General features: G+C 41.1%; 1 protein-coding gene across 4 annotated transcripts; it reads right to left on the minus strand.

The window, feature by feature from the left end:
• BVES (blood vessel epicardial substance) lies at positions 1–26,452 on the minus strand. 4 transcript variants are annotated; one of them, XM_032101349.1, is made up of 9 exons: positions 26,311–26,452; positions 21,440–21,673; positions 19,355–19,479; positions 13,440–13,627; positions 12,407–12,515; positions 10,254–10,421; positions 8,043–8,184; positions 2,838–2,941; positions 237–323 (listed from the first exon to the last, which is right to left on the minus strand). In XM_032101349.1, the coding sequence occupies exons 2-8, from the start codon at positions 21,660–21,662 to the stop codon at positions 2,874–2,876; spliced, it is 1,023 nt and encodes a 340-aa protein (XP_031957240.1). In that variant the 5' UTR covers positions 21,663–21,673; positions 26,311–26,452; the 3' UTR covers positions 237–323; positions 2,838–2,873. The 4 variants fall into 4 exon arrangements, with proteins under 4 accessions (XP_031957239.1, XP_031957242.1, XP_031957240.1 ...); XM_032101348.1 differs by lacking the exon at positions 2,838–2,941 and having other exon boundaries at positions 1–323; positions 26,315–26,450; XM_032101351.1 differs by lacking the exon at positions 2,838–2,941 and having other exon boundaries at positions 1–323; positions 26,311–26,450.
• Positions 26,453–27,324: the final 872 nt, after the last annotated feature.

Raw genomic sequence — 27,324 nt, forward strand, 5'->3', positions numbered from 1 at the left:
AAACCCACACAAGTTTTTATTTATTTTATTTAGAAGTAAAATAAAACATGACATTTCCATCTAGAAGCCACTGGCATATGCTGCAGTAAATTCAAACATGGAGAGGTGGGTGTAGCTTTCGGATTGCTCCCAAATTCAACTCCTTCCTTTTGCTCTGGAGCTTTGTGCAAGCTCTGATACACCTGAGGACACAACTGTTTAAGGCAGCCGCTGGAGTTCAAGCTTATCAGCAGACGGTGCTTCAAAGACATCATCTTCAACGCTTTCTTCTATCGGCTTCATCTTTGCCGAAGTCCTCAGGTACGGAGATGTCCGGCCTGGGCCTGTCACAGTTACAAAGAAACTACCAGTTAATTTAACAGCATACACCTGCTACATACACCTGTTTGTGACAAAGTGGACACAATCTGGTGATCCTGCCCTAGTTTCTTCATGAGAGGATTTTCTAAGTGAAGGTTTATTTGTTATCTGGCCACGGGCACCAGGAAATTCTAGACACGGGACAGCCAAGCTGCTATGAACCAGCAGTGCCTGTTGCTAACCACAGACACAGCATTCTCCCTAAGTTCAGTGCAAACCCTGACTGTACAAGGTGCCCACTGCCTGTTCCCTGGAGGTCATTTTCTCACCATTACACTCACCCACAGACGCATCTCCATTCAATTACAGCAACATGAATGGCTGCCCCAAGTACGAAGGTGTGTACATCTGCACACTTGCCTGGCTGTGGGGAAAGTTCCTCAGTGCACTGAGCAAACCTCAGGTGGGCACATGATCAAAGCCACAACTGCCTTTAAAGCATAAAGGCATAGAATATGCTGAGTTGGAAGGGACTCATCAGGATCAAGTCCAGCTACTGGCCCTGCACAGGACACGCCAAGAGTCACACCACATGCCTGAGAGCATTGTCCAAACACTTAGACACAACACTCTTGAACTCTGCCAGGCTTGGTGCTGTGACCACTTCCCTGGGGAGCCTGTGCCAGTGCCCAGCCACCCTCTGGGTGAAGAACCTTATCCTAATATCCAACCTAAACCTTCTCTCACACATCTTCGTAAGTTTTATACAGTATGATAATGTAAAACTTATACAAGATAAACAACCACTGAGAAAACAAGATTTACAGGCAAAGGCCACATAACTTTCGACTGACAGTGATTTCACTGCAACAAAACTGCCTTTTAGAAAAGCAGCAACTTGTCTGCCAGAGCAGAGCTCACGCCACAGCTATTACCGGCAAGACATTAAATGGAGTTTTTGTACAAGTTACCACTGCAAACTACCTCTATTGCAGTTAAATTTTCAGCTTGAGGGCCAGACCAGAGAACTGCTTTGACATCAGTTGAACAATTCGATTTTCCATTGTTCAGTCTGAAATTGCCTCTCCATGTGGAGGTGTTTTTCTCTCAGTACCCTCTTCTAGAGTTAGACCACCACAACAGTATGAGGTTGTAAACCTCAGCTAATACATGATGACCAAAAAGATTATGAAAGATTCTGAGAAGAAAACAGCAGGCATTTGAGAAGAAAACAGCAAGAGATAAAGGTCTTGCTAACAGACTGTTTGCATACAAGCTAAAAATTTAAGTATTCTTGAAAAAAATACTGATAGCCGTAACACACTCCTATTTTTACAAAGGTTTATCAGATATACAGTAAAATGCTGTGTTAAGGAAGCCCACTTATGAGGAAAGACTCATTTGCACTGTATGTGTTACACACAGAACAAAATACAGTTGCAGGCAACACCAGCAACTTATGATAATACTGCATTTTTAAGTCACATTCACAAAGACAGTTTGGAATTGGCATTTTAGAACTTTTTATGTTAAAAATGTATTAGTATTTTCTTCTGACATTCAAAAACAACTTAAACTGCCATGACACAGGGTTACTCAAACACATTTTTAGATACCAAAATTGTTAAACATTTCTTTCCCACAGGTGTGTTTTATGGCCTAAACAAAGGATAACTAAATCAATTAACTGGCTAACGTGCCCCATCCAAAGTCTGTGGGTACATTTGGATATAAAATTGACTTTGCTGGGAGACCAAAGGTGAAAGGGTGCCTGAAAATGCTGAGTTACAGTTCCAGCTTATTTTTTTAAGGGGTTTGTGTTTCAGTGTAATTTATTGCTATTTTTAAAATGGTTTTCTTCTGTTTAAAAGTACTTAACTCTCTCCAGAAAACAGAAGTAAGCAGCCATGAATTTGTACAACAGGATCCAATATAAGGTCTAATTCTCTCAGCCTGCTTGTTTCAAAGACACGCTCTTATTTGCCCCAAGTACAAATTTTGTCTACTGATGCCACTATCCAATGCTGGATGGATGTTCAGGTGACTGAGTCAGACCTTCCTTTCACTACGTTTTGTTGCCCTTTCTTGAGGCCTAAACCAAAATACATATTAAAATTCCTGTGAAACCAAATCCTGCTTTTATGAGCCACAAACTGGGAGAACATAACTTGATTATACCACTCAAAGCATTACCAAACCAAAACCTTTCTACACTCCTGCTCAGCTTAGAAGTTAACAAATACAGACACATAGACCAGAAAGTCTGAGCTATCTTAAACAAGCACCACAGAAAAAGAGACTGTATCTCTAGTAAATATGTGAATGGCTGTCAAGCAATAGAATCACAGAATAGAAAATAATACCAAAATACTATTTAAAGGACTGAAAGTCAGGTGAAACTAGGCTTGAACTACTTTTACTTAATTCTAATTTTGGAAAAAGAGATACATCTATTTCACTTACTCATGAATTACATATAGATGGACCATGGATGTCAAGGACAAGTGTCACATGATAAACAAACCCCACTTTAGTACCTTTTTGAGGATGCCTGCTGAGTTAATGTGATGTTATCAACAGAAAACATCATGCTGCAAACGACTCACTCCGTAAGCATTATAGAACTCTTGTTGGTTATTTCCTTAATATAAAAGCAAACAGTTAGTTGGGTTTCTTAGTTAATTAAATTCAAAACATACTTTTGTTAGTAATTGTAGTTTGGGATCTACTAATTAGTAATTGTAACTCTTTTATTACTAAACACTTTGAAAAAGGCTTAGTATTAATTTCTTGAGAAAAAGAGCCAAAGCTTATTGTTTATAGCACTGACAAAAGCATAATTTCAAAAGCTGTGATTATACAAAAATACAAATGCTCATTTTTTCAAAAAATGTGGAAAATAGAAGAAAACTTATTTATATTGTAGTAGTCAAATATTACATTTGTAACAGGAGGCTTCTGTCCACACAGCAATAGCCTAGCACTGACAAGACAGTATTCCCATAGAGTTCCTGTACAGATAAGTTCCTTTCACTCATTTTTTATTCTAACTAAACAAAAAAAAGTAAGTTTTTCATTTCCATATGTTTCTCACAAAATCTTCTGAGGATTTTGGATTGTGTTTGCTTGTTCTAAATAAACAAATGTATGACTGTAGAAGGAGGGTCCAGGGAATAGCACTGGGACTGTAAGCCTCAGCATGTGCCTTATACTAAATCTTAAAAAAACAGACAAAAAAATACCCCAACCGTTGTACTGAGAGCACCCAGGAGATTTTTGAAAACACAGCAGTGGCAATGTAAATGGCAGATTTTTTTTGTTCAGTTTTCCCTGTGATCTGAAAAGAAGTGCATACATGGCCACGATCCACACTGAATACAAATCTTTAAGCAGAGCTCACCTTGGTAGCAACCCATCATTGACAATGACAGTACCCAGGAATAACTAACAAGCTATCTTGGCAAAAACAAAGAATGAAGGATTACAGTTCAAGGAGATAAACAAACCTTTTACAGCAGTCAGAAATTTCATAATCAAAATGCAAAGAAGAAATAAATAAAAATATTTCCCAAAGTGTATGTTGCACTGGTGTAGGGGCAATCCCTCTGTCTCCCCAAAAGTAAGGGAAAGTATTGGACCTGGGAGGCTGCTGCCTCAGCTGGGCCAAGGAATTTCAGAACATAAAAGACACAAACTCCTCTCTCTTGGGGAAAGCACACCCTGTATACCAAAAAAAGGTACACAAACCAAGGAAAAGTACAACAGAGCGAAGAGTATTTATCAAGAATGTGCTAAGCACAAATGCATCTTGGGAATTTACATAATTACAACTGAACTTGTCATGTGCTTCAATTACTTTCTCCCAAAGCTGAAATACTGGTGTAAGAGTTTTGCTGTTAAGCCTGGAAGAGACATTTTAATTCTAACTAATCACACAAACACATTTGTTTTACAATTTCTATCTGAGCGTGCAAATTCAACCAAAGGCTCTCTATGCAAAGGAGTGGCTTCAATTTCATGGAACTTTGTTGTGCATGGAACAGGTAAAAAGCCACTTGAGAGTTTAAAGGTAAAGATCAGAGAACAGACCAACACAGGAGACTTCATGGCAGGAATCTGCTACAGGAAGAGCAGATTCAAGAAGACCAAGTAGAAGGAAGCCTTCTTTCAACAACTGGATCACAGGCCTTGGTAGTCGTGGGGAATTTTAACCACCCCAGTATTTGGTGGAAAGGCAACAGGGCTGGGAGCAGGCAGTCCAGGAGATTTCTGGAACGCAGCAGACCATTTCTTCACACAAGTGATCGATGAGTCAACTAGGGAAGGCGCTCTGCTGGACCTGTCACTGATGAACAAGGAAGAACTCATCAGGGAGCTGAAGGCTGCTGGTAATCTTGGCTGCAGCGTCCAGGAACTGGTGGAGTTTAAGATACTGACCAGTGTGCAAGACAAATAGTGGAATTACAACCTTACAGGACAGGGGACTGTGGCTTGCTCGGGGTTTTACTTGGCAGGAACCTATAGGACGTGGGCTGCAAAGGGACCCAAGGACAGATGGTTGATCTTCGAGGGCACCTTCCTCAAAACACAAGGACAGTCCATTCCAGTGTACAGAAAGTTGAGCAAGCACAGCAAAAGGCTGGCATAGATGAACAGGAAAGTTCTGAGAGATCTCAAACACACACACACAGTGTAAGTGGGGATGAGCTCCTTGGAAAAAATACAGAACCATGGCCCAAGCATGCGATGATGAAATGAGGGAAGCCAAAGCTCAGCTAGACCTGGATCTAGTGAAAGGCAACAAGAAAGGCATCTACAAATAAATCAGCAACAAAAGAAAGACCAGGGAAACTGCAAGACCACAGCTCAGGACACAGCACAGGACACAGGGACATGAAAAAGTCTGAGATATTATATAACTTTTTTGTTTTGGGGTTTTTTTTTGCTTTAGAGGTTTGTCCTGAGGCCTGCTAGGGCTCTGCATCCACTGCTAGAGACTGAGTGATGCTTGACTGACAGGAAAACTGGACTGAGTTAGGAACAACTAAGTTGACAGGATGAACACAAGATTGTGGAAACCACATGGGTTGCATCCAAGGGTGCCAAGCATTGGCTGATAAAATCACAAGGCCCCTCTCTATCAGCTTGGAAAGATGACTGCAGTCAGGGGAGATAAATGAAAATGCCAACATGACAGCCATTTTAATGAAAGGCAAGATGGAACACCCAGGTAACTACTGACCTATCAGTCTAAATTCATTTCCCAGAAAGATTATGGAGCCAGTCTTCCTGGAAGCCATGTCCAAGCACACGGGGGATGGGAGGGTGGCTGGGAAAGCCATCACGGATGCTGATTGCATCTGACCACCTTCCACCTTTGGTGGTGAGATCATGGGCTCTGTGGATGAATGGAGTACAGTGGATGTTGTTTACCAGGACGGTAGCACAGCCCTCCACAGGCTGCCACTGAATCCTTCCAGAAAAATGGGTAAAAAACAGACTGGATAGATGGACTACAGCTTAGGTGGAAAATCTGCTGTACTGCCAAGTTCACAGGGTGGTGAACAGCAGTACAAAATCCAGCTGTCAGGTAGTTTGTTACCAGCAGTGTCCTCAAGGGCCAATGCCAAGGCCTATAACATTCAAGATATGAATGACCTGGTTGATGGGATGGAATGCAGTCCAGCCAAGTTCACAGACAAGAGCCAGGTAGTGAGGGAAACTGCTGACACAGTAGGGCAGTGAGTCTGGACAGCCCATTGGAAACAAGAGAAAAGAACTGACAGAAAGGAGAAGTTCATGAAAGGCAAATCCCTGCACCTGGGACATGACACACCTACACAGCATTACAGCCTAGGCCCCAGCTGCTTGGAAAGCAGCGCTGCAGAAACAGACCTGGGAGTCCTGGTGGACACAGATGGAATGTGAGTCAGCAGACTGCCCCTGCAGTGAAGAATGCCATTCATACACTGGGCCACATTAGCAGCATATATTGAGCCATATAAGCAAGAGCATAGCCAGCAGGTCAATGAAAGGGATTAACCCCCTCCATCTGGCATTTGTGAGGCAGGATCTGGAGTGCTGTGTCCAGTTTTGTGCCTCCCTGTACAAGAAAGACATGGACATACTGGAGTGAGAGCAGAGGAGTGCAACCAGGATGGGCAGAGGCTGGAGCAGTGAGGGAAAGGCTGCAAGAGCTGGGTGTGTTCAGTCTCAGGAACAGAAGACTCCCAGGGGATGTGACTCTTGTCTTTTGCTACCTAATAGAAGGCAACACAGAAGAGAGAGCCAGACTCTTCTCAGAGGCACGCACTAAAGAAAGAAGGAAAGCAAGCATGAGTTGCAATAAGGGAAATTTTTTCGCCGTGAGGGTGGTAAGTCCCTGGAGCATGTTGCCCAGGGAGGCTGTGAAATCTTCCAGCTTGGAAGTATTCAAAGCTTGACTGGACATAGCCCTGCTGTAGCTGATCTTGCTTTGGACATGAGCTTGGACCTGATGATCTCCAGAGGTCCTTTACTGCCTCAACTGTACTGTGATTCTGAATGTCCTTGCAGGGAATGGAGGAGAAAAAGAAAACAATACTGGATTTTTCATCAAACTATATCCCAGGTGTCACCCTTGATGTTCTAGTAGGGGGAGGCACTAGCAGGGCCTTTGCTTCTATCTATCTGGGCATGCAGACTACACCAATGTTAAGGAGTAAAACCAGATAGGCCCTCCAAGTCTGAAGGTGTTCCTGGATGAGAACTGTGAGGAACACAAAGAAAAACAGATAATTAAACAGAAAAATGCAAATATTTGAAAACATTTCCTCTTCTTAGCAGAGATTTTCACCATAACAAATAACTGGTAGTGATTTTTTCCTCATATATTTGACTTTTAATCACTAAAAAGTAACATTGCCAAAATCAAAATAAATAATCCTGTATGATCCTTTTAAATGCTGTTAAACTAACAGCTTGTGCCAAATGAAAAAATTTAGCATCCTCTGTGGCTTTTTTATTCAAAGGCTGCTTTCAGAATTCAGGCTAATGTTGACATTTAGATTCAGGTGAACTAAAAACAGCTGACAGCAAAAGCCTAGAAAGAATAATTTAGAATGTTTCCATAAAGTAATAAATTACAAGAATAGAAGCAAAATGGTCAGATGTGGTTTCTTCTCTCACTTCATCTCTTCTCTACTACTTCTGTCATACAAAGCACTGGAGAGGAGAGCCTGTGAGGATATTTGGAGATTTTCCAGGTGACATCAAAATATTTGACATATACCACATTTCTCCAGACCCTGCTAATACAAACTGTCTCAGGAGGAAAAGTAGAACACCAGGTTGCTGAGGGGAAATGTTTTGTTTGGGTTTTTAATTTCTACAAGCACCAGTCACAGACCAAAGGACATACTACTGTGACTGGCACTGTACATTCAGTTTTGCCCCATTACTATAAACATTCCATATTATGTCTAAACATAAATATTTACGCCAAAGATTATTGCCACACATGTTGGGCTCTTTTTCCAATACGTATATGAGGTATCTTCATTTAGCACACAAAGCTTCATGCAGCTAATGACTGCCCTGTGGTAAGGTCCCTTCATTTAGCTGATGTACAGCAGCACCCAAAAAGCTACAGTCTGCTCCCACAGAGGAGGGAGCCCACAGAGGGCAACAGGAGTTCTGCAGTAGTCTCTAATGGTCAACCCAAGCCGTGTTCAAAACTGGCACCAACTATTCTGAGCACTCACGAAGAGAGGATGCAGAGGAAGTCCCACGAAGGAACATCTGCAAGCCGTCCTCGCTGTCACTGGTACTGGCCATACTGTTCCTCATCTGCATCACAGAGAGCTGGGAGCAAAGGCTGGGCTGTCGATCAATCTTCTTTGAAGCCTAACAAAGAAAACAATTATTGTTTTTAAAAAGATATCAAGCAAATTAAAATAAAAATGGAAAGTTACTATTTCCCTTGTAATAGATGCTCTGGTCTCAGCTGCAATTATACAAGAAAATTGTTATAGGAGAAGATTCTATGCAGTGTAAATCAATTTAAATGACAATAGAAAATGCCAGTAATATACTGGAATTGGAACATTGACAAGTATGAAACTGCACATTAATTATTCAATTTCAATTTGCTTTCATACTGAAATTTTCATGTATTTTCTTACAGAAAGCTTGGGGTTTATTATCTGGTAATTCATTATTTAAGTACGATGCTCTGCAATTACATGTAGTCTTTATGATGAACGTGGTCCTCCTTGCTAAACAAAACAGCATGCTATATATAGAGGCAATTTATACCTTAACAGAAACATGTTCATTTTCCTGGCTTTTTATTTCATCATATTAGAAAAGTGGTGAATGTCATTCCTTCCCAGTAGATGACCATTTGGCTCTCGGTTCTACTGCAGACTAAATGCATCAGGTGAGCATTATCCTCTGCCTGTCAAATGGTCTGAGGAGCTTCCATTTTGCTTTGAGTAGCCTTCCTGAGAAGCCTTTGTACTATAACATTTATACGAAGCCATACATTGTACCTCGTTAGGTATTACTGCAAGTCAGAATGCTATTTTAGGTATATGTGAAAGGTGGCAATCAATGACAAGACTATAATGGATAACTCCACTTTACTGAATTTTAAAAGTCAGGAACTAGAATCCTATTTCATGCCAAAAGGAATGACTATTTGCTCAACACTAGTGAAAGTCTCCTTAGGTAGGAGAAAAATCACAAGCTTTCTTACAAAATAAATTCATACTTTTCTGTTTTCCAACAAATAATTATTTGATAGTTTTACCTTCTTACTACCATCTCAAATATGGATAATCAATACTCAGTTTATTTCCATTGTCCCCTATGTACAGAAGTCAACCACGACATTTTATGATGAGATTGACACCAGTTAAAAGGCATTAAAGACATCAATAATATTTATATTTGACAGTGAAGCTTGTGAGAGGTGACATGAACATAGAGTGCTGGAAATGGGAAAATTAAGAATTTCTTTGACAGTTCTCATCCTAAGTTATGTAGGAAGAGCTCGTGCAACAGGATTTTTATTTTAGGAAGAATAAAAAGATACTACAAATTTCCCAAATGCTCACTCAGTTTTTACAACATACATTTTCAAAACTTACTATAATCAACCAGCTACAATAATCTTAAATTTATGTGACTATTGCAACTAAAAACAAAGACTCAGTGAAGCTAAAGTGTGCAGATGTTAAGTCAAAGGAGGGGCAAAATTTGTTGGATTTTTTAATTCTTCAAAGTTATGATAAGGAATAAGTAAGGAGACGAAAGTAAACCAAGATGGTTCATATATCCATGAGTACACCAAACCACTTAACCAGGACACCTAAAACACTCCCTCTACAGGCAAAGAACGAGTTAGACCACTTAATGGTTTACATATAAAATACAAATAAATAAAATTACATGTATTTCATGATTCCTTCCACTAACTGCATCATATCAACATAATGATTACTTTTTTTCTTGCATTTGCAACCCTCAAAAACATGTTGAAATTATTCTTACTAGTAATCAGTATGACATAATTGTTTGCCCCTGGTAAGAAAAATTTTTAAGAAAAAAACTCTGAAGCTTCTTTTTACAAAGGCACTCATTTGTTAGTGAGAAAGGATACCCAGGGAGAAGCATCTTTTTAGCTACTGGCCATCATGTCTAATAGCTAGCTAGAAATATTTCCACAAGCTGATCCCTTCTGAATCTCAGTTACTCAGCTTTCTTGTACATTACTGTGTTAACTTTAACCAATATTGCTCTGGCAGAAATGTGGCACTGGCTCACACCTTGGCACTCAAAGGCCATGAGTGTGCATTCAGCAGCTGGTGGCAGCAGGTTAAAATAAGGTGCTTTAAGAGCATTTAAAAATTGAAGTAAAAACACATTTGTGTGTGGGAGGAAAATTCCCAAACAAAACTTAAGCTGCTTACCTTGTCATTTAAGGTTGGGTCATTCAATGAATAAAGTTTATTTGTAATATCTTTGCCAATAAGGTACTTAAAGATCTCATAAAGAAATGGCTCAGACTCCAGAAAGTAAGTCAGCCTTTCCCTGGACCAGCACAGGAACTTGCAGTTATCATCTGCAATAATAGTGACCTGAAAAAAATTACATGCTCAGAATTAGCACATTTGAAAATGTTTTAAGATGAGCACATTTAAACATGCTTTTAAATAAGTGATACCATTTTATTTTTGCCTCCAATTAAAATAACTCTTAAAGCCATCAAGCTTTTTGGTATCCCTTTGTTATGAATGTGATATTTACAAATGTAAAAATTCTCAGCTATTTTTTATCATTGTGTTTTTAAGTAATATGTGTAGCCAGTTTGTTTTTCAGAAAACCTAGGGGACAATAACACAGGAAAAATCTCTCATGAGTTCCCAAAGCGTAAAGGCATTTATGTAAGAGGAAATTTATATATGAAGGCAGTCCTGTAGTGATAACAGTACTTGCAATAGCCCTATATGTAGCTTGGTTTTATTTTACATCACTGTCACCAAACAGGAACAACTGGTGTCACCCAAGGGTCTCAATCAAAAAGTTTTTAGTGATTAAAAAAAAATATTTCCATCTTCCTCTCATAACCATCAGCCCTGCTGATCCCACAAGTACTACCTTGTAGCAGTTGAGCCAAGGCTCTGTTTGCTCAGTTATTGATAACCCAGTTATGGGTATTTACAGGGGAGCTTGCCCCCTCTCTCATGGGAGGCTGGACCTGCCAGGTTCATCCCCCTGTGCCAGCAGAGGGCAATGACGCACCAAAACCCACACTGGTCATACCCAGGGGCATGTTTTGCAAGGGGAAGTCAGGCATCTATGAAAAAATCAAAATCAGGTGCTCTCTGCTTTTACAAGATAACATTATATCCTGAAAAAAAAAATTAAAAACCTATTGGGTCCTAGAAATAATGGAAAACTGTCATATATCCATGGATTTTTAACTCCAAAGACTGTAATATAAGCCCACAATCTGAGGAAGAATTCTCCAGCACTGCCAGCAGATGGGGTCCTTAAGACTGAATCCGTGTGCTCTTGAAACAGCAAGGCTGTTGGTATTTACATGGCAGCAACAAGCAGAACCCACGAGTAAAGGATGTACACTGCTCCAGATTACAGTAACTTCTAAGGCAGGCAGAAGCTGAGGCATGACCCTTTTCCCTTGAGAGGGACTGATACGTATCCAGTTGTTTCCAAGAGAAAGGGGCTGTGCCAAGAGGGCAGCCAGGCTGTGGGAGGCCTCACTGCTGCAAAATGAATGCATCTGGACAAGTCTCTCCCCCTGGCACTAAGCCTAATGTTTGACTGGAACATATGACATCAATCACTGATTTTAGATTCTGCACCGCTCTGCCTCCCTCCCCTTCTGCCACGGTATCAGTGTGGATGCATCAGTCAGTCAGTCTGGTCATTACACATACCTAGCTAAAGAACATCACGTAAGAGGTAGCAAAATAGCCATTTCTATGGAGAAAAAAACCTTCCCTAACAGTATTCCATCCCCCCAAACTATAATAAAATATATTTAATATACCAGCATAATTACACTGCCAGAGACATATACCCTTATTGTTCCCCATATGAAAATTTTTATTCTGAGATAATGTTCAGCTTATGTTTCTTTAACAAATTGCAAAATGACAGAGGTATTAATACACCTTTATAAATACCAATTTCTAATTACTAGTGCCTGAACTTCTAGACTTTCATTATTACAATAATGATTTTCCCCACTTTTTTTTTTTTTAACTGGCGATGAGACCTGTTCATATCATCACATTTTCCATCAAAACTGCCTCTTCAATTATTTGTCCTGAACAATTTCTTAACACAAAATAAACTTGGAAACAGTGAAAGAGAACAGAATAGCAAAAGCCAGACTGCTTAGTGCACACCATCATAATACTGCTTCACAGCATTTAATTTTAAAAGTTATTCTTGATATGGTCCATTTTCAAACACCTGTACTAGAAGGCTAGCGAAATTATGCAAGTCTAATAGTTCACTGTTAATCAAATTTATCCTCTATTTTTTTTTGTGGTCTCACCAGCCCATATGCAGTGACATTTAAAACAAAATGTACCTGGAATTTCTCACCCCGGTTCATCTGTGTTGATCGAAATTCAGGAGAATCTATAAAGGCACAGGGGTAAATATTGTGTAGAAAATGCCCTCGATAAGACACCTTCATTCTGGAAACAAAGATGTATGAAACAACATTTTAAAATCATGGAGGCTGATTAATTTAATCTAAATTTGGGTAGGACTATTGACAATGACAAAGCAGCCGGTAACAGGAAAAAATATGTTCATCTTCTGGAATATCACTCCCAGAGCTACCCTGTTTTCTGCCTAAACCTCCACTGATTCCAAGCAGAACAGGCTGCCAGATAAATAGAGAATTAACAAACATGGCATGTACCCACAAAACATTGTTATTCAATATGAGAAAGGTTGTGTTATACAGCCAGACCAGAGTCAGGCTTCCCTTAGATAAGTAGCTTTGTGGTAATGAGTAAAAAAACAATTAAGCCTGACATCACTGTTGCTGCCAACAGAAACTGGTTAAAATTTTGGCCAGAATTTAGTATGAGTTCCAAGATTACAGCTTGGCCATGGGCATGTATTTTACCCATTCTCACCCAGGTTCTGTCTGCCTCTGGGCAGTGCACCTGCCCCACTCTACTTGCATGTACAGGTGCAATGAATCAAGTCCAAAGGCCTGCTGTTTTAAAGCCCACCGGAGGGATACTTTTCCTTCCCTCACACACCACATCTTTTAACCTTAAAACCTGAGAATGGACTGAGAAGATGACTGAGATATCTAAGATCCAAACAAACCTCTTGCATTTTTTTGCAAGACACTGACTTTGGTATTACACAAGTATAATTCCCACTAAAATCCATGCAGCTGCACATGCAAGTGGATACACAATGTGCTCCCAATAAAAGATATCACCATCATCTGAAAATGGTGTCACAAAAGAGTCTATAAGTATAGACTATTTGACTATAGACCATAACATGCTACAAACAATTACAACCTCAATGATTTTCTAATTTATTCAACTATCACACAAAGCGTAAGACTGTCCCCAAGCTTTAATAGAACCTACTTCCCCTTCAGCAGGATGCTTAGCCTCTCATCAACTGATGTTTTATCTTCTGCTGCATAGGCTTGACCTGTCTTTAAAGTCTGAATGTTGCAGAATTGTCCAGTTAGTCTTTGGAAGAGCTCTGGGGGCACATGGAGAGGTTCAAACATCCTCTTGTAGAGGCTGCTAAGCTCCTTCTCTATCTTGATCTAGATTGGGAAAACAAGAGACATCAATAAACACAGATGAATTAGTTAAAAACAGGTAAGACTGCACACATGCTTTAGCTTGAGGAACATCTTTGGCTTTATTATGCTTAAGCAAGGAAAGAAGTAGTAAGTATGTGATGTCTATCCACAAACACTGCCTATGACAGGGTGACCAAAACCTTATCTAAAATTAGCCAGGCTGGCATACTGGTGCTTTAGAATGCTGTTCCATCCAAGTGGCACATTAAATCACACACAAGGAGCCTTCTGAGATTTCTGTTGATGCAATAGTGAATAGAACTTGGGCAAGAATTATACAGAGAAAAAAAATGAGGTTGTCTTTCACACCACACGCACATGTCACTCTGGCTATCTCTCAGGCTCTCCTGGGAGCCTCTCTCATCCCTGATCTTCTTGGCTTACTTGCAGCAGAAAAGCAAATCCTGAAAAACAAACCAAATATATTGAAACCACATGTGATGAGGGAGGGAAAAAAACCCCCAAAAACATTGCCAGCTGAACATCCCACATCTAAGAGCCCACCCAAATGCAGGCAGCAGCAATGAGAGAAAGGATGTTGGCTGAAATCCCAAGCCTGGAAATCTTCCCTGAATGAAGGAAGCAGGGGACAAGACAATATTACAGCCTTCCTGAAAGCAGAGGCAGCTTGAATAAAGCCTGCATATTTGCCATGAGGAAGACAAATTAGAACAATAAGTTTCAGATAATGAATAAAATAAAATAAAACACAGAACAGAGAATAAGGAAAAGCAGCAAAGAAAAAATGGCAGAAAGTAAGAGAGAGAGGCAAGTTTCTGACTCATGTTCAACTCTTCCTCCAGGACCTGCAGGTCCTTTTCTACAAAGCTGGTTTCCAGCTGGTCAGTCTGTGGCATGTGCTGATGCACAGGATTATTCCTCCCCTGGTGTAGTACTCCACACTTTCTGTTGAACTCCATGAGGTTCCTGTTGGCCCATTTCTCCAGCCTGCTGAGGCCCCTCCAGATGGTTTCCAACCTTCTGGCCTATCATCCACTCCTCACAGTTTTGTGTCATCAGGGTACACATCTTCCCCACCACTCAGATCATGAATGAAGATGTCAAACAGCACTGGGACTAGCACTGGCCCTGAGGTTACACACCACACACTAGTGTCTGTGTAGTACATACCTCCAGCTGGACTTCTTACCTCTGATTACTACACTCAGCCCAGCCATTCAGCCAGATTTCAATCCATCTCACTGTGTCCTTATCCAGGCCACACTTAAACAGATTCTCTATCAGGATTTTACATGAGACAGTGTTAAAAACCCTACTGAAATCAAGGTAGAGGACAGTCACCATTCTCAGCTATTGGGTCAGTCATTTCATCATAGCAGGTTATCACAGAATGGCTTGGGTTAGAAAGGACCTTAAAGATCACCTGGTTCCAGCCCCTCTGCCCTGGGCAGGGACACCTTCCATGAGACCAGGTAGCATCAGAGCTTCAACCTGACCTTGAATACTTCTAGGGATTGTGCATCTACGGCTTCTATGGGCAACCTGTTCCAATGCCTCATCACCCTCACAGTAAAGAATTTATTCCTAATATCTCATCTAAACCTACTCTCAGTTTGAAGCCATTCCTCCTTGTCCTGTCACTATATGTCCTTGTAAAATGTCCCTCTCCATCCTTCTTGTAGGCTCCCTTCAAGTACTGGAAGGCCACAATTCTCCCAGCCTTTCCCCACAGCTCCATCTCTGTGCTTGGGATCCCAGAGCACTCCAGTGGGATCTCATCAGAGCAGTCACCTCCCTCACCCTGCTGGCCACACTGCTTTGGATGTAGCCCAGGATACAACTGGATTTCTGTGGCTGTGAGTGCACATTTCTGGGTCAAGTCCAGCCTCTCATCCACCCCCAAGTCCTCCTCAGCAGGGCTGCTCTCAATGTGTCCATCCCTCAGCCTGTGTTGATACTGGGGGTTGCCCTAACCCAGATGCAGCACCTTGCACTTGGTCATGTCACATTTCATGAGATTTCCATTGGCCCACTTCTTAAGCCTGTCCAGATCCCTCTGGATGGTATCCCAGCCTTCAGGTGTGTCAAACAACTCAGTTTGGTGTCACCTGTAAACTTGTTGACGGTGTACTCAATCCCTTTGTCTATGTCATAAACGACGATAGTAAGTAGCACTGGCTCCAATACAGACCTGAAAGGGACATCACTTGTCACTGATGTCTATCAGGACTCTGAACCTTTGACCATTACCCTCTGGATGCAACCATTCAATCAGTTTCTCATCCATCTATTATCAGGCTGGCTAAGCACGACTTCCTCCTGGTAAATCCTTGCTGATCACTCCCGTTTACCTTCTTGTGCTTCATGTGCATAGAAGTGGTTTCCAGGACTATCTATTCCTTCTTTTCAGAGATTAAGTTGAGACTGACCAGGCTGCAGGTCCCTGGGTTCTCCTTCTTGCCCTTTTTGAGGAAAGGAGTGGCATTTGCTTCCTCCATTCCTCACGCACTTCTCTCAGTCACCAACATTATTCCAAGACTATCAGAAATGTGACATCAGCTCTTGTGGGTGTGCGACATCAGGGCTCGTGGACTGACTGTGTCCAGTGCATCACCTGACCTAAAGTTACACTGGTTTCATACAATCAATTACTAGTTATATATTCCACCAGCAACTACATTCATATGGAATCCAGGTTTAGAATTTCCTGTATGTTCCTTATGCCACAATCTTTAATACCTCAGAGGACATCTACACAGACAAAACAAGGATTAAAAAGAAACCTGCAAGAGAAATTGTATTATGCTAAGGATTGTCCTGAGCTGTTTGATTTCAAAACATATTCCATATACCCACAAAGCTAGATGACTATTTGTTTTACCAACATGTTCTCCAGGAACTCTTTCATTTTTAACAGCTGTACCAATTTAATTTGCACCTCTTTCAATACATCACCACTGCAACTTAAAGAAATACATTTCATCTGAAAAAGGAATTTAAGTGGCTCCCAAGACTTCCGAGCCCAAAACCATGCACACAGACACGAGGGCAAGTTTTGGCCCTGGAGTGTTAATCCAATCCCTTAACCAGCACATGGTTCATGTTTCATGATCTTCCTCTGGTGTGTAATACTGTGAGGAGAAAGCAGGTGTAGCCACTTTCTTAAAGACCGGTCAGATTGCAGACTGGAGCTGTGTTTTAGATGGGCTCCCTTGTAACAGACTATTCCCCCTTCCCAAGCACAGCTGACTGCTCCTCCAGTCATGCTTGTAGGTCATATTCCAAACAAGCCATATGGGTAGGTGTAATGTTTTGTTCAGCAGGGGTTGAAATATTCTGGGATGCTGCCAGAACTCCGAATCAGACACTGATTAGGCTCAGCTTCCACTCAGACTAAAAAAGCAAAATTTGTAAAGCTCCAAGGAATCAAAACCACAGAAATAATCTTCTGGTCAGAAAAGAAACTCACTGTGATTTTGCATCCTCCATTTAATAAAATAAATATTTAGCAACTGAACATATCAATTATTCATTTTGTAATACGACTAACTTGTAATTATTCTGCCATTCCTTTCTTTCCTTGGAAAGATCTTTTGTGAGAATGACCAAAACTGATTGAGATGGGCAATACAATAGCTGCAGAGAGAAAATATCATTCAAAAATTAGTTCCTAAGAGTTTTAATTCTTTTCCCCTCTTCTTTATCTTCCTTTAGGAAAAACAGTTAAAACAGCCTTTGGGTTCATAATAAACATGTTAGACAGCTAAAAAGACATGACTATCAGGCATCACTTTGAGTATGCTTGTTGATCTTAGTTTGTAACAAAGATTCATATATTTTTTAATAATTACTGAAATTATTATGTATTACAGCAATTAAATAGCATAATATTTTCCATGCAATGTTCATAAATACTGTAATTTCTTAATGGAAAGAAGACTACTGAAATTAAATCTTAATATACAAAAAACCAGCACTACCTGGCTAGTCTAGCAGATCTAATTTTTGGCTAAGCTTTTTAAGTTGCACAGGTCACATAGCCCTGTTGATGGTAACCTTTGGGTGAATCTGTGCTCCATACTGGAGGAACTCTGCTGTAGATAGAGCCTCTTCCTTTTTTAACACATGTACTCAATTTATCAACTTGTTGTAGACAGATGCAATTTAACCTTTAGCCTCTTTTTATATGCTGTTGTTGCCTGCCAGAGTGTGAGCAGTGCAGAGTTTATGGGAGTGCCAAGCACCTCAGTTCTGCTGTGGTTACACTGCCAGTGGGAAAGGGCTACAGAAAGAGAAAGCAAAGTTAAAGTAGGCACTCCAGGCCTTCCTCTCTTAGAAGCAATTTTTTACCAACTTTGGTGACTGAGTTTATCAGTTGAGTTTCATGTTCTTATACAATTCCTTCTTTTTATATCCACCTACAGAGTACTTCAATCACTTCTACCACTTAACCTAACTCCTACAAATAATTCTAACAAATTTACTAGAGGATTTCGTGAAAATAGCTGACTCTTCAATAGGATGAAACCTATTCCATAATGCACGAAATACCCCAACCTATGACAACATACCTTTTAGTAGACAACTGCAATTACAAAAGAATATTTTTCTTTTTTCATTCAGTATTGATTTACACATTGCAAGGTGATTTTTTTGCTTGTTTTTTTGTTTGGTTGGTCTTTTTACTCAAGTCCAAACCAGCACATCATCCTCCCAGGATGCTTTTTTCACTCTCCAGTAACCTTTTATTTAGATTTTTGGAAAGGGTTGGATGGGTACAAGCCCAAGGACCATTACCTATGTTTAAGGATGCCACAACTCATTTTTAAAATACAAATAAGTTTTAAGGCTTGGTTTCCTAGGGAAATGGGTTTCTATCAGCTGTGCACTCTTGCATTTTGCAATAATTTCTGGCTTCGTTGGCCGCTTCCTGTCCCATCTGACAGAAGATCAGAAACCTCAAGATTTATTAAAAGGCTTAATTGGTAGGTGGGTTGAAGGAAAGCAGAACATGCTACATTGGTTGAGCAAAAAGACTGCAACACGAGTTCGTCCCCTATTAGAGACCATAGTACTTGCATGGGGTATTTAATTGTGGGTGCCTACAGAGTAGGTAGAATCTGGCCTCACTGGCTCTCTGTTATCACAGCTGCTACTTTGTGTGTGTGCTGGACAGCATGGCCATGGCTCACTAGCAGAAACACAAAGCAGTTTCATCATAGGCTGCATCTTGATGGTGACATAAATGGATCGAATAGGCTGAAAAAATAGCATTAGTAATACTAACTAGAGAGGAAGTTACCCTTTAAGTAGTACGATGACTCTTCAAGAGCAATTTGAACTGGAAATATTTACTACACATCTACAATTGTCTAGTAACAGATCAGTCTAGTTAGTTTTAAGCTACTTCCTAGGCAAGACAGAAGTCAAGCTTCATGCTGCCTCACCAGGAAAGGAAGACATATCTAATTTCTTAGCTGCTTTCTTGCACAGGCTGTGTCAACTTGGTGAAGAGCTTATTTCCAGCTAGGTTTTGTTTTCTCTTTTGTTTTTGGTACCAGTTTTTGCACACTTCCAGAGTGTGTCCAGAGTGTGATTTTGGGCCAAACATAAAAGTATCCTGCTGAAAACAAGTACTAATCCATTGGTTTGCCCAGCAAACATGGGCAAAACTCCCTTTTCTTGCATCTTACTAGGCTGCTTGTGAAATTTAGCTGTTATACGTACCGGTCTTCTTTTATACACTAGGTATATGAAATGTAAAAGGTTGACAACTAAAAACACAAAATTCCAGATCATTATGTCCAAGGCACAACGATAGAGTGTAGCCCAAATGATGAACAATGCGCATCCTGTAAAAATAAAAAAAAAAAAAAATAGGAAGTTAAATTCCACCAACCAATAAACATTCCTAGAAAACCATCAAGAATATGTCCACTGAGTATAATTACACTGAAAAACAATATATTCTACAAATTTTTTTCTTGTGTTGCATTAATTAAAATTAATTTTAAAAGGCCTATAAATGAATGTTCACAATGAATTAGCAAAGAGGAGTTGCATAAAAACTTCCTAAAGTCATATGCAGATGTTTTTGAAAATTAAAAGAAACTGTAATTGCTGATGCAACAGGGTCACATCGGGAACCTGAATTCTCCTGTGTAACGTTGAAGACAAAATTTCCAAATGCTTACTCTTTTTTTAGTTGCCTTACTTTGAGTAATGATACTTGTTTTAAAAGATAAGACATCCTGTATGATTAGGGATTCCATTTTCAGCCTACAAAGACAATATTTATCAAGTGATGGATTATGCATGAGTGAGTCTCTCCCAGATAACTGTGAGCCTACCATCCAACAGAGGTGGCTGGAGAGGTCACAGACATATTTTCCCTTAAGTTTCATGCAAAGATAAAAAGGAGACCGTTCTAAATGAGTGTTCTTACCCTCTTTCTCCCTGAAAATGACATTGAACTCAGTACTATCCAGTCTGTCTGGGCTGCTAACTGATAAGGCAGCACTTATATATAGAATCAGAAGAATCAAAATATAGTGACTCTTGATCTGCTTATTAATTAGACTGCAAGGCACAGGAGGATAGGATGTCTGGAAATACTGAAGAGCAGCAATATTGCAGAGCAGCACAGAGGTGGGGCAGAGTCAAAGCAAAGGGAACAGGTCCCTAGGAACCAGGCCTCATTACTCATTCTACCTACCAAGTAAACCTGCTTCCTGCTACCACCTCAGCTTGCAAACTCTGATTCCATATCTGCTCTAAATACTACAAGATCTACAGATCAAAGTGGCAGGCTCAGCAAGTGCAGCGCTCCTTTTGCTTTTAAAGCCAAGATAAAAGGTCTTGCAATGTTCAGACCCTTGGTCACCAGTGCAGTCTGTTTTAAGATGTTACCCTATAATAATTATAAAATAGAAAATGCAAGATCATTGTAAATTCAAAACACTTCTATCATAAAACTGACCCACCCTGTTATGCCAAGAAGCACTCACTTAAAAATACTTAAGCATGCTCTTGTTGGATTGGATTTATCTTTCTTAAACTGCAATGAGTCACTATTCCTTCTTCAATCACAAGGATCTTGTCCCACACAAGGTACAGAGACTTTGAAATAGCTGTGGGACTGCAATGTTACAAATTGAACCACATTTGCTCAGTCCCAGGCATGCCAAATTTAGGTTTTCCTCTCAAGTCAGATTCTGGTGTCACAAGATTCCTACAGTGGTAGGAGAAATATGACTGATATCAGAACACAGAATACACTCCCTATCGAAAGGCTGCACTTTCAAATCAGCAACAAAAATGATGCTGGTGCACATGTTTGAACCCACACTAAAAGAACACATGGGCTCACAGCAAGCTTCTCAAGGAAGACCTCACCTACCTCAGACACACTAAGGCAGAGCACCTGCCAATACACAGTCCCAGTACTTACTTGAAATATAAAATAAAGGTCTTAATGATCAGACATAACTGGTTTGAGGTAAGTGAATTTCAAACATCCAGTTACATCTGACATAAATTATGTCCGCTTGTTTTCAAGCTGACATCTTCATAGGTTTGAAATTGCAAGTTACAGTTCTGGGAAGTTTTAAGAGCCTAGAGGGTTATATAATCTTTCTAGAAAAGGTGTGTCAGGGTCAAAACAAATCCTGTCTTAGACCAAAACCAGCTTCATCAGAGCACAACAGCCATCAATAGAGGTGGTAATTTTGCCATAAGGTGCAGGGACCAGCTCCATAATGGTCAAACCCAGACATTTCTGTCATATTTCTTTCTCCAGAATAATCCTCCTACCTATGGTGAGCAGGCCTCGCAGAAGAATCATATGAAGATTCAAAGTAGTTGGAATTACCAGTCCGACTGCAAAACAAATGTTTGCCACGTGGAAAACAAGATGATGAATCTCTTTCCAGTTTTCACATGCAGTCTCATTGAGAGGATCAAGGGTGGCATTTTTTAAGTCTGGACCAAAACCTAGTGGAGTAACAGCGAGTGGGCTCATTGCTGTAGTATTCATCTTGGAGACTTCTGCAAGGAGAGGAAAAAAGTTCACTATGCATTAAACCGAAACATAGTAGACATACACATGGATTTTACACCTATTTTCTCTCTTCCCAATATATACTTCCCATTATTATTAATGGGGAAAAAAATGCTTTAAAAGGGTAAACTAGATCTACAGTTCAGCAGTGCTTTGCCATCTCTTTCACCTAAATCATAGCTACCAAACCAAAGAGGCTGCTAAGTCTGCTGCCAGTCTTTTAGGGAAATCACTTGATCTACACACAGTTTGAACAAGCTTGCAAGACCGTTGTCTGTGTGTGGAACTGCTGGAGAAAATGAGACAGCTAAATATTATTTCTAATCTAATCTTAACACATGGGATTTTTTTGTTGTTGTAGTAATAAATATAACATATATACCTTTTGCATCAATTAAACGGAAAAAAAAATCTGTGGGCAAATCCCAATACAAAATAAAAAATTACTATTAAAAACAATCTACAGGGAGAAACTGGAAGATTACAAGACACTATCTTTGGAATATTAAAAGCTAGTCTCTCTAAGAAATGCAGTTAGTGTTACAAGCTCTCCAGAAGATCTCTCAACCCAGAGCAGATTCCAGCTGAAGGAACACAACTGGTCCTAGATATGTCTGCTGTCAAACACAGGAGAACCCTGCTTCCAGCAAGGCATGTATGGTCTCTCACTGCCACAGCAGTAGAAATTAGAGGGAGGTGGGCTTGAGTCTTGTTAATGAAATATATGCACATCATCAATGAGCAAGCAAGCTCCGTAACATACAATGTGGTGGGATTTGCATTCAATTAAATTCTGTAGAGACAGTGCACATCCCTGATGTGTGTCATTGCTAACTGCCATGTAACTCATCTGCTCAGGAGAAAATTTTGAGTCACAGTTAATGCACTATTTCCTGCAGACTTGAATATACTCTGAAACATCTCTGTTAATTGAGAGTGCTTCTTGGGCTGTGAAGTAAATTTCAGTTGCTTCATCCCTTCCTTTTATTATTTTCTCCCAATCAACCTGTGTACAGGGTGTAAGCAAACTGGAAAGTTTTCAAAATTAATCAGTGTTTTAGACCCCTTCTTACAGCAGTGGGAAGAAACAAATCCTCAGCCCTCTCTTACAATGCACAGAGCCTGACACAGCTAAGGTATGCCACAGAATGTGCAGAGGCATCCTACAGGATCAAACACTAGCACAGACATAGTGCATCCATATCTGGATTGAAACGATTCTCAAGGAAAAAAAATTATCTAATCCTTTACCAAAATATACAATTCACCTATTCCTTAAAAGATCGCTTTCCTCTTTTCATTTCTACCTTAATTATTCACAAAGATTAATTTAAATGTGGGTGTGTGTCAAACTCTGCGCTTAACTGTTACCAAACATCAGGTCTATCCAAATACACTCCTACTTTCTTTCAGCTCTTTCATGAGTTTATCAAGAGAGTCATTAGAGCAGCTTCACTGTCCTGACAAAGCCACTCACACAGGGAGCCAAAGCCTGGCCCTGTGTGAGGCTGCAGGACTGGCATTTTAACACACTCATGAACAGAAGGGAATTGCTAACTGGATAACTATGTCTGTGCTCATCTTACACACATCTCATCACGGTGCTCCTGTTGTTTTCAAACAATATAAACTCCCTACACTGGAGCAGCAGGATCTCTAGATATTTTTCCAAAAAATCATCATACCTATATTCAGCCTTTCATTGCCCAGTCATGTGCCAGTAAAAGCACCACTTAAAATGCCAATAAAACAAGTACAGACAATCAAACTCACATACAGATGTAGAACCAACCCTAAGTCCTTCAACTCAACATCAAAACAGGCTTCAAGAAGTAGCTTCAGCTGCATCTGATCATAAATCAAATCAGCCTTCCAAATGCTTGAATTTTAATAGCAAAATTTTGTATTGCTCCTCTGTGGGAATAGAGGCTACCTTATTCTTAAGACTTGGCTCTAAAGCATCGTATATTAGAAGACTGGAAGCCCAATGAGCCAAATTAAATATACAGCACCTGACCATCTCGTTCTCCTCACAGCCTAGTCTCCCCTTCCTCTCCACAGACACTGATGCAACAAATCACTAGCCATAAACTGAAAAATAACAGGAAGGAGTTTCTCCAACAAGTGATGATCAAGCTATTTAATTCGTCCAGAGTTGTAAGGGGATGTTCGACACTTTTGAAGGTCAGGCTTACATACTAGATTGCCTAAATTAGAACCCAGGAACCTAAATCTACCCACCTCCAGTTTTTTATAAGCTTTGTCTTTACTACCTCAAAGTCTTTATATTAATACCTCTTTATATGAATACTTCACTTACTACTCACAAACAATAATTACAGCTCCCCTAACATACTGGAAACAGCAGAAACCAGAACTTCTCTATCATGATGGTATTTAAAAGCTGACAGAAATAGATTGATGCTGTCTGCAAAATGACATAAGGACAGACTTTGACGTGGGCTCTGAATTTCAACTAGGGAGACCGCTTGAGGATCGACAGAAAAGGCAGACAGGCAGAGCTACAAGCTGTGACCTAAAGTGTCTGTCTACAGGTAACACCAGAAAGACAAATAACCAAAATGTCAAAAAACTGTAATTTTTGGATCAATTCTTTAGTCCTAGCATCTACTGTTACAGTAAATAATATTGAAGAATGAGGAAAAAGGCTGCAGTTCCACAAATGAACAAGCAATTATAATTTTTTACCTCCTGTGACCTCTGAAAGTCAAAAATTAATTTTTTAAGTACAGATTCAGGCCTTTAAAACTTTAATTATGTCTACTTAGGATTAATATAGCACATGACTATTTAGTCATACACTTAAGTCTTCAATGCAAAGACATGTATTAATATAAGGAGTTAAAAAATCAACCAACACCATCAAATAATTTTGGGAAGGTGGGGTAAAATAGCATCCACTGAAATGAAAGCTTTATGGAGCATAAGACAAATCATTAAAAGAGCATTTTTTAATATCCAGTATATATCCATCATATGGATTTAGAATTGCCAAACTAAGAATTTGAAGATTCAGATGATTGAGAACTCAAGCCGATTTGTTATTCAAACAGGAGGGGAAAAAGAGGATATTAAAAAAAAGGAAAACAGGAAAACTCACTGACTCTTTATTAATGAACCTAACAGAAATTAGTATGGTGACACAAAAAAGCCTTTTTTTTTTTTTTTTTTTTTGGTGCATGAACTTGTTAGAAAGTTAAGGTAATACATGGTGGTCTTAGGTCAGAAAATACAAATTCTTGGAATAAAAATGAGATGAGCATGCTCCAGGATTTTGCTATACTCAACAACAGCTTTGTACAAGAGACCAAACTTCTGAAAGGCATTTTCAAAAGGTTTAGTCCACAAATATTCAGTCACAAAGATGACTTTGAAAAATGTGGGAATTTTATGGATACCTACAGAACATTCACAGAAGACAGACATAGCAAGAAATGGTAAAGCATGAGAACCGGTCAGCTAAGCTGATACGGGACAGTGCTGAATGTCCCACTCGAGGCATTACCTATTGAGATTATTCATATCCCACAGCTTTACTGGTCAACATTATTCAAGTGAGCTTATTAAGTCTCTGCTTGAGTATGTTTCTATAACTTTACAGTCAATGCAATTAAAAAACCAAAAAACAAACAAAAAAAAACAACAACTACTCAACTTTTTTTTTAAATTATACCTGCAGAACTTTTAACAACTTTTCTATGGTCTTATAGCACAGAAGCTGCATAGAGGATTTAGGCAATAATTCTTTTGCGAGCTAAAGACAAACTACTAGAGGTAGTATAGCTGAGTTAATTACAGTTTAAGTTACAATTTCCTCTTTTACAATGAAGTAGGAATTAATGGGAAAGTGGTGTAAGAAAAGATGTATTCCAATCCGCTCTTGCAGCAAGTCCAATTCAATTAAATGCGTCAGTAACTACAGAAATTTGTTACTCTCTTTAGCCACTTTAATCTAGAGAAAATTGAACAACACGTTATTCTGCACAGTCAACAAAGTATCCACTCCGTGATAAAAACTTGCGCCGCCGCAGCACAGCAGCCCCGCTTCTCCCGAGCTGAGCGGCCCCGAGGGTGTGAGTGCCTTGGCGCTCGCTCTCCCCTCTGCCTGCAGCGCTCACAGATGCGCCCGAGCCCAGGGGCACAACCGCAACCCCCGCCCGCAGCCCCGCTCTGCGCTCCGAAGCTTCCTTTGAGCCCACAACGGGCGAACGCCAAACCCACCATTTATGCAAAATAATCGTGAAAATAATTTTAAAAACTTGAAAATAATCGAGCAACTGGTCCCTTTTCCCCCAAAGGGCCACTTTCAAAGCTGTAACCCGTCCATCCTCCCCGCGGGCAGGGCACAGGCGGAGACCCCGGTCCCTGCTGCGCCCGCAGCCGGACACGGAGAGCGACCGAGGGGATCGAGAGACCAGGGACGGGACCGCGCGTTCTCCCCGCTGGCCGGGCAGCTCCACGGCGGAGCCTGGCGCCCACCCCTCCTGCCGCCGCCGATGGAGCGAGACCCCGGGCCCCGGGGCTGCAGGACCCGAGGATGCGGGCGCCCGCCGCCGTCCCCCCATCCGCGGTGCCGCCGGCGCACGGGAGGAGCGCCCCTCACCTGCCCCGCGCCCGCGGAAAAGTTTCCCGACGGCCCGGGGCTGCCGCTCGTCGCTGCCGGCCCCGCGTCCCGCGGCGGGCACGGAGCCGCGGCTGTGACTAAAATAGGCAGAGGAGCCGCGGGAGCTGCGGGCGGCGCCAGCGGGGCCGGCACCGAGCGGCCGCAGCGCGCAGGCGCCTCCGCCGGCCCCGGGGCTGCGGGCGGGCCGGAGGGGCGGGGGCGGCCCCGGCCCCGCAGAGCCCCCTGTGACCCCTGCGAGCATCACCCCGGGCACCCGCACCCGGGTCGGCACTGCCTGTGGGCAGCGCCCAATCGAGGCGCCTAAAACAGGTGGGGAGAGCCACCGCGCAGAGGTGCGGCCGGAGCCCCGCGCCCGGGCAGCCAGCCCAGCTGTTGGGTGGTTAAAATTAGAAGGGCTGAATTCTCCCCTAAACGAGTCGCAAGCAGTATTGCCCCTACATGGTGTGTCAAGGAGCCTCAACAGCCTTTATAAAACCGCTCTTCGCAACTCGGCACCTGCTGTGGTTGCTTTGTCACGAGCATGATGTTTAAGAAATGCCACCAAGTTTGCTCGTGCGGCAGTTTGACAGCTCCCAGAAACGGCGTGCTTCCAAAGCGGGACTCTTGTGTCCCCGCAAGTCGGCATCGGTTCTGCCCGTGTCCTGTCCAGCCCCCGCCGGCACCACCAGTCTTGCAGGACAGGCGAAGTAGTCACCGAGCCTGCCTTCATCCCCAGGAGGCTGACGAGTAGCATCCAGTAATGAAAGACATTCCAGCCCATCTCAAAACTTGACTGTTGGTGATAAATGAGGACTGAAAAGGCAGAAAAACGCTTTCAACACATTCTGATGAACTAGCTACAAAGAGGGGTTATTTTTTCAGCAGCCAAGAGCATATGATCAGCATTATTCTTAAATATTTTTGGAAAGCATACAGAATCCCAAGTCATTTTTGAAGTAACAATTTACACCTGTACATATCAACATATGTCCCAGGAGGCCGTGCCTTTGTTAT

The sequence above is a fragment of the Corvus moneduloides genome, chromosome 3, assembly GCF_009650955.1.
Source record: "Corvus moneduloides isolate bCorMon1 chromosome 3, bCorMon1.pri, whole genome shotgun sequence".
Lineage (NCBI taxonomy): Eukaryota > Metazoa > Chordata > Aves > Passeriformes > Corvidae > Corvus > Corvus moneduloides.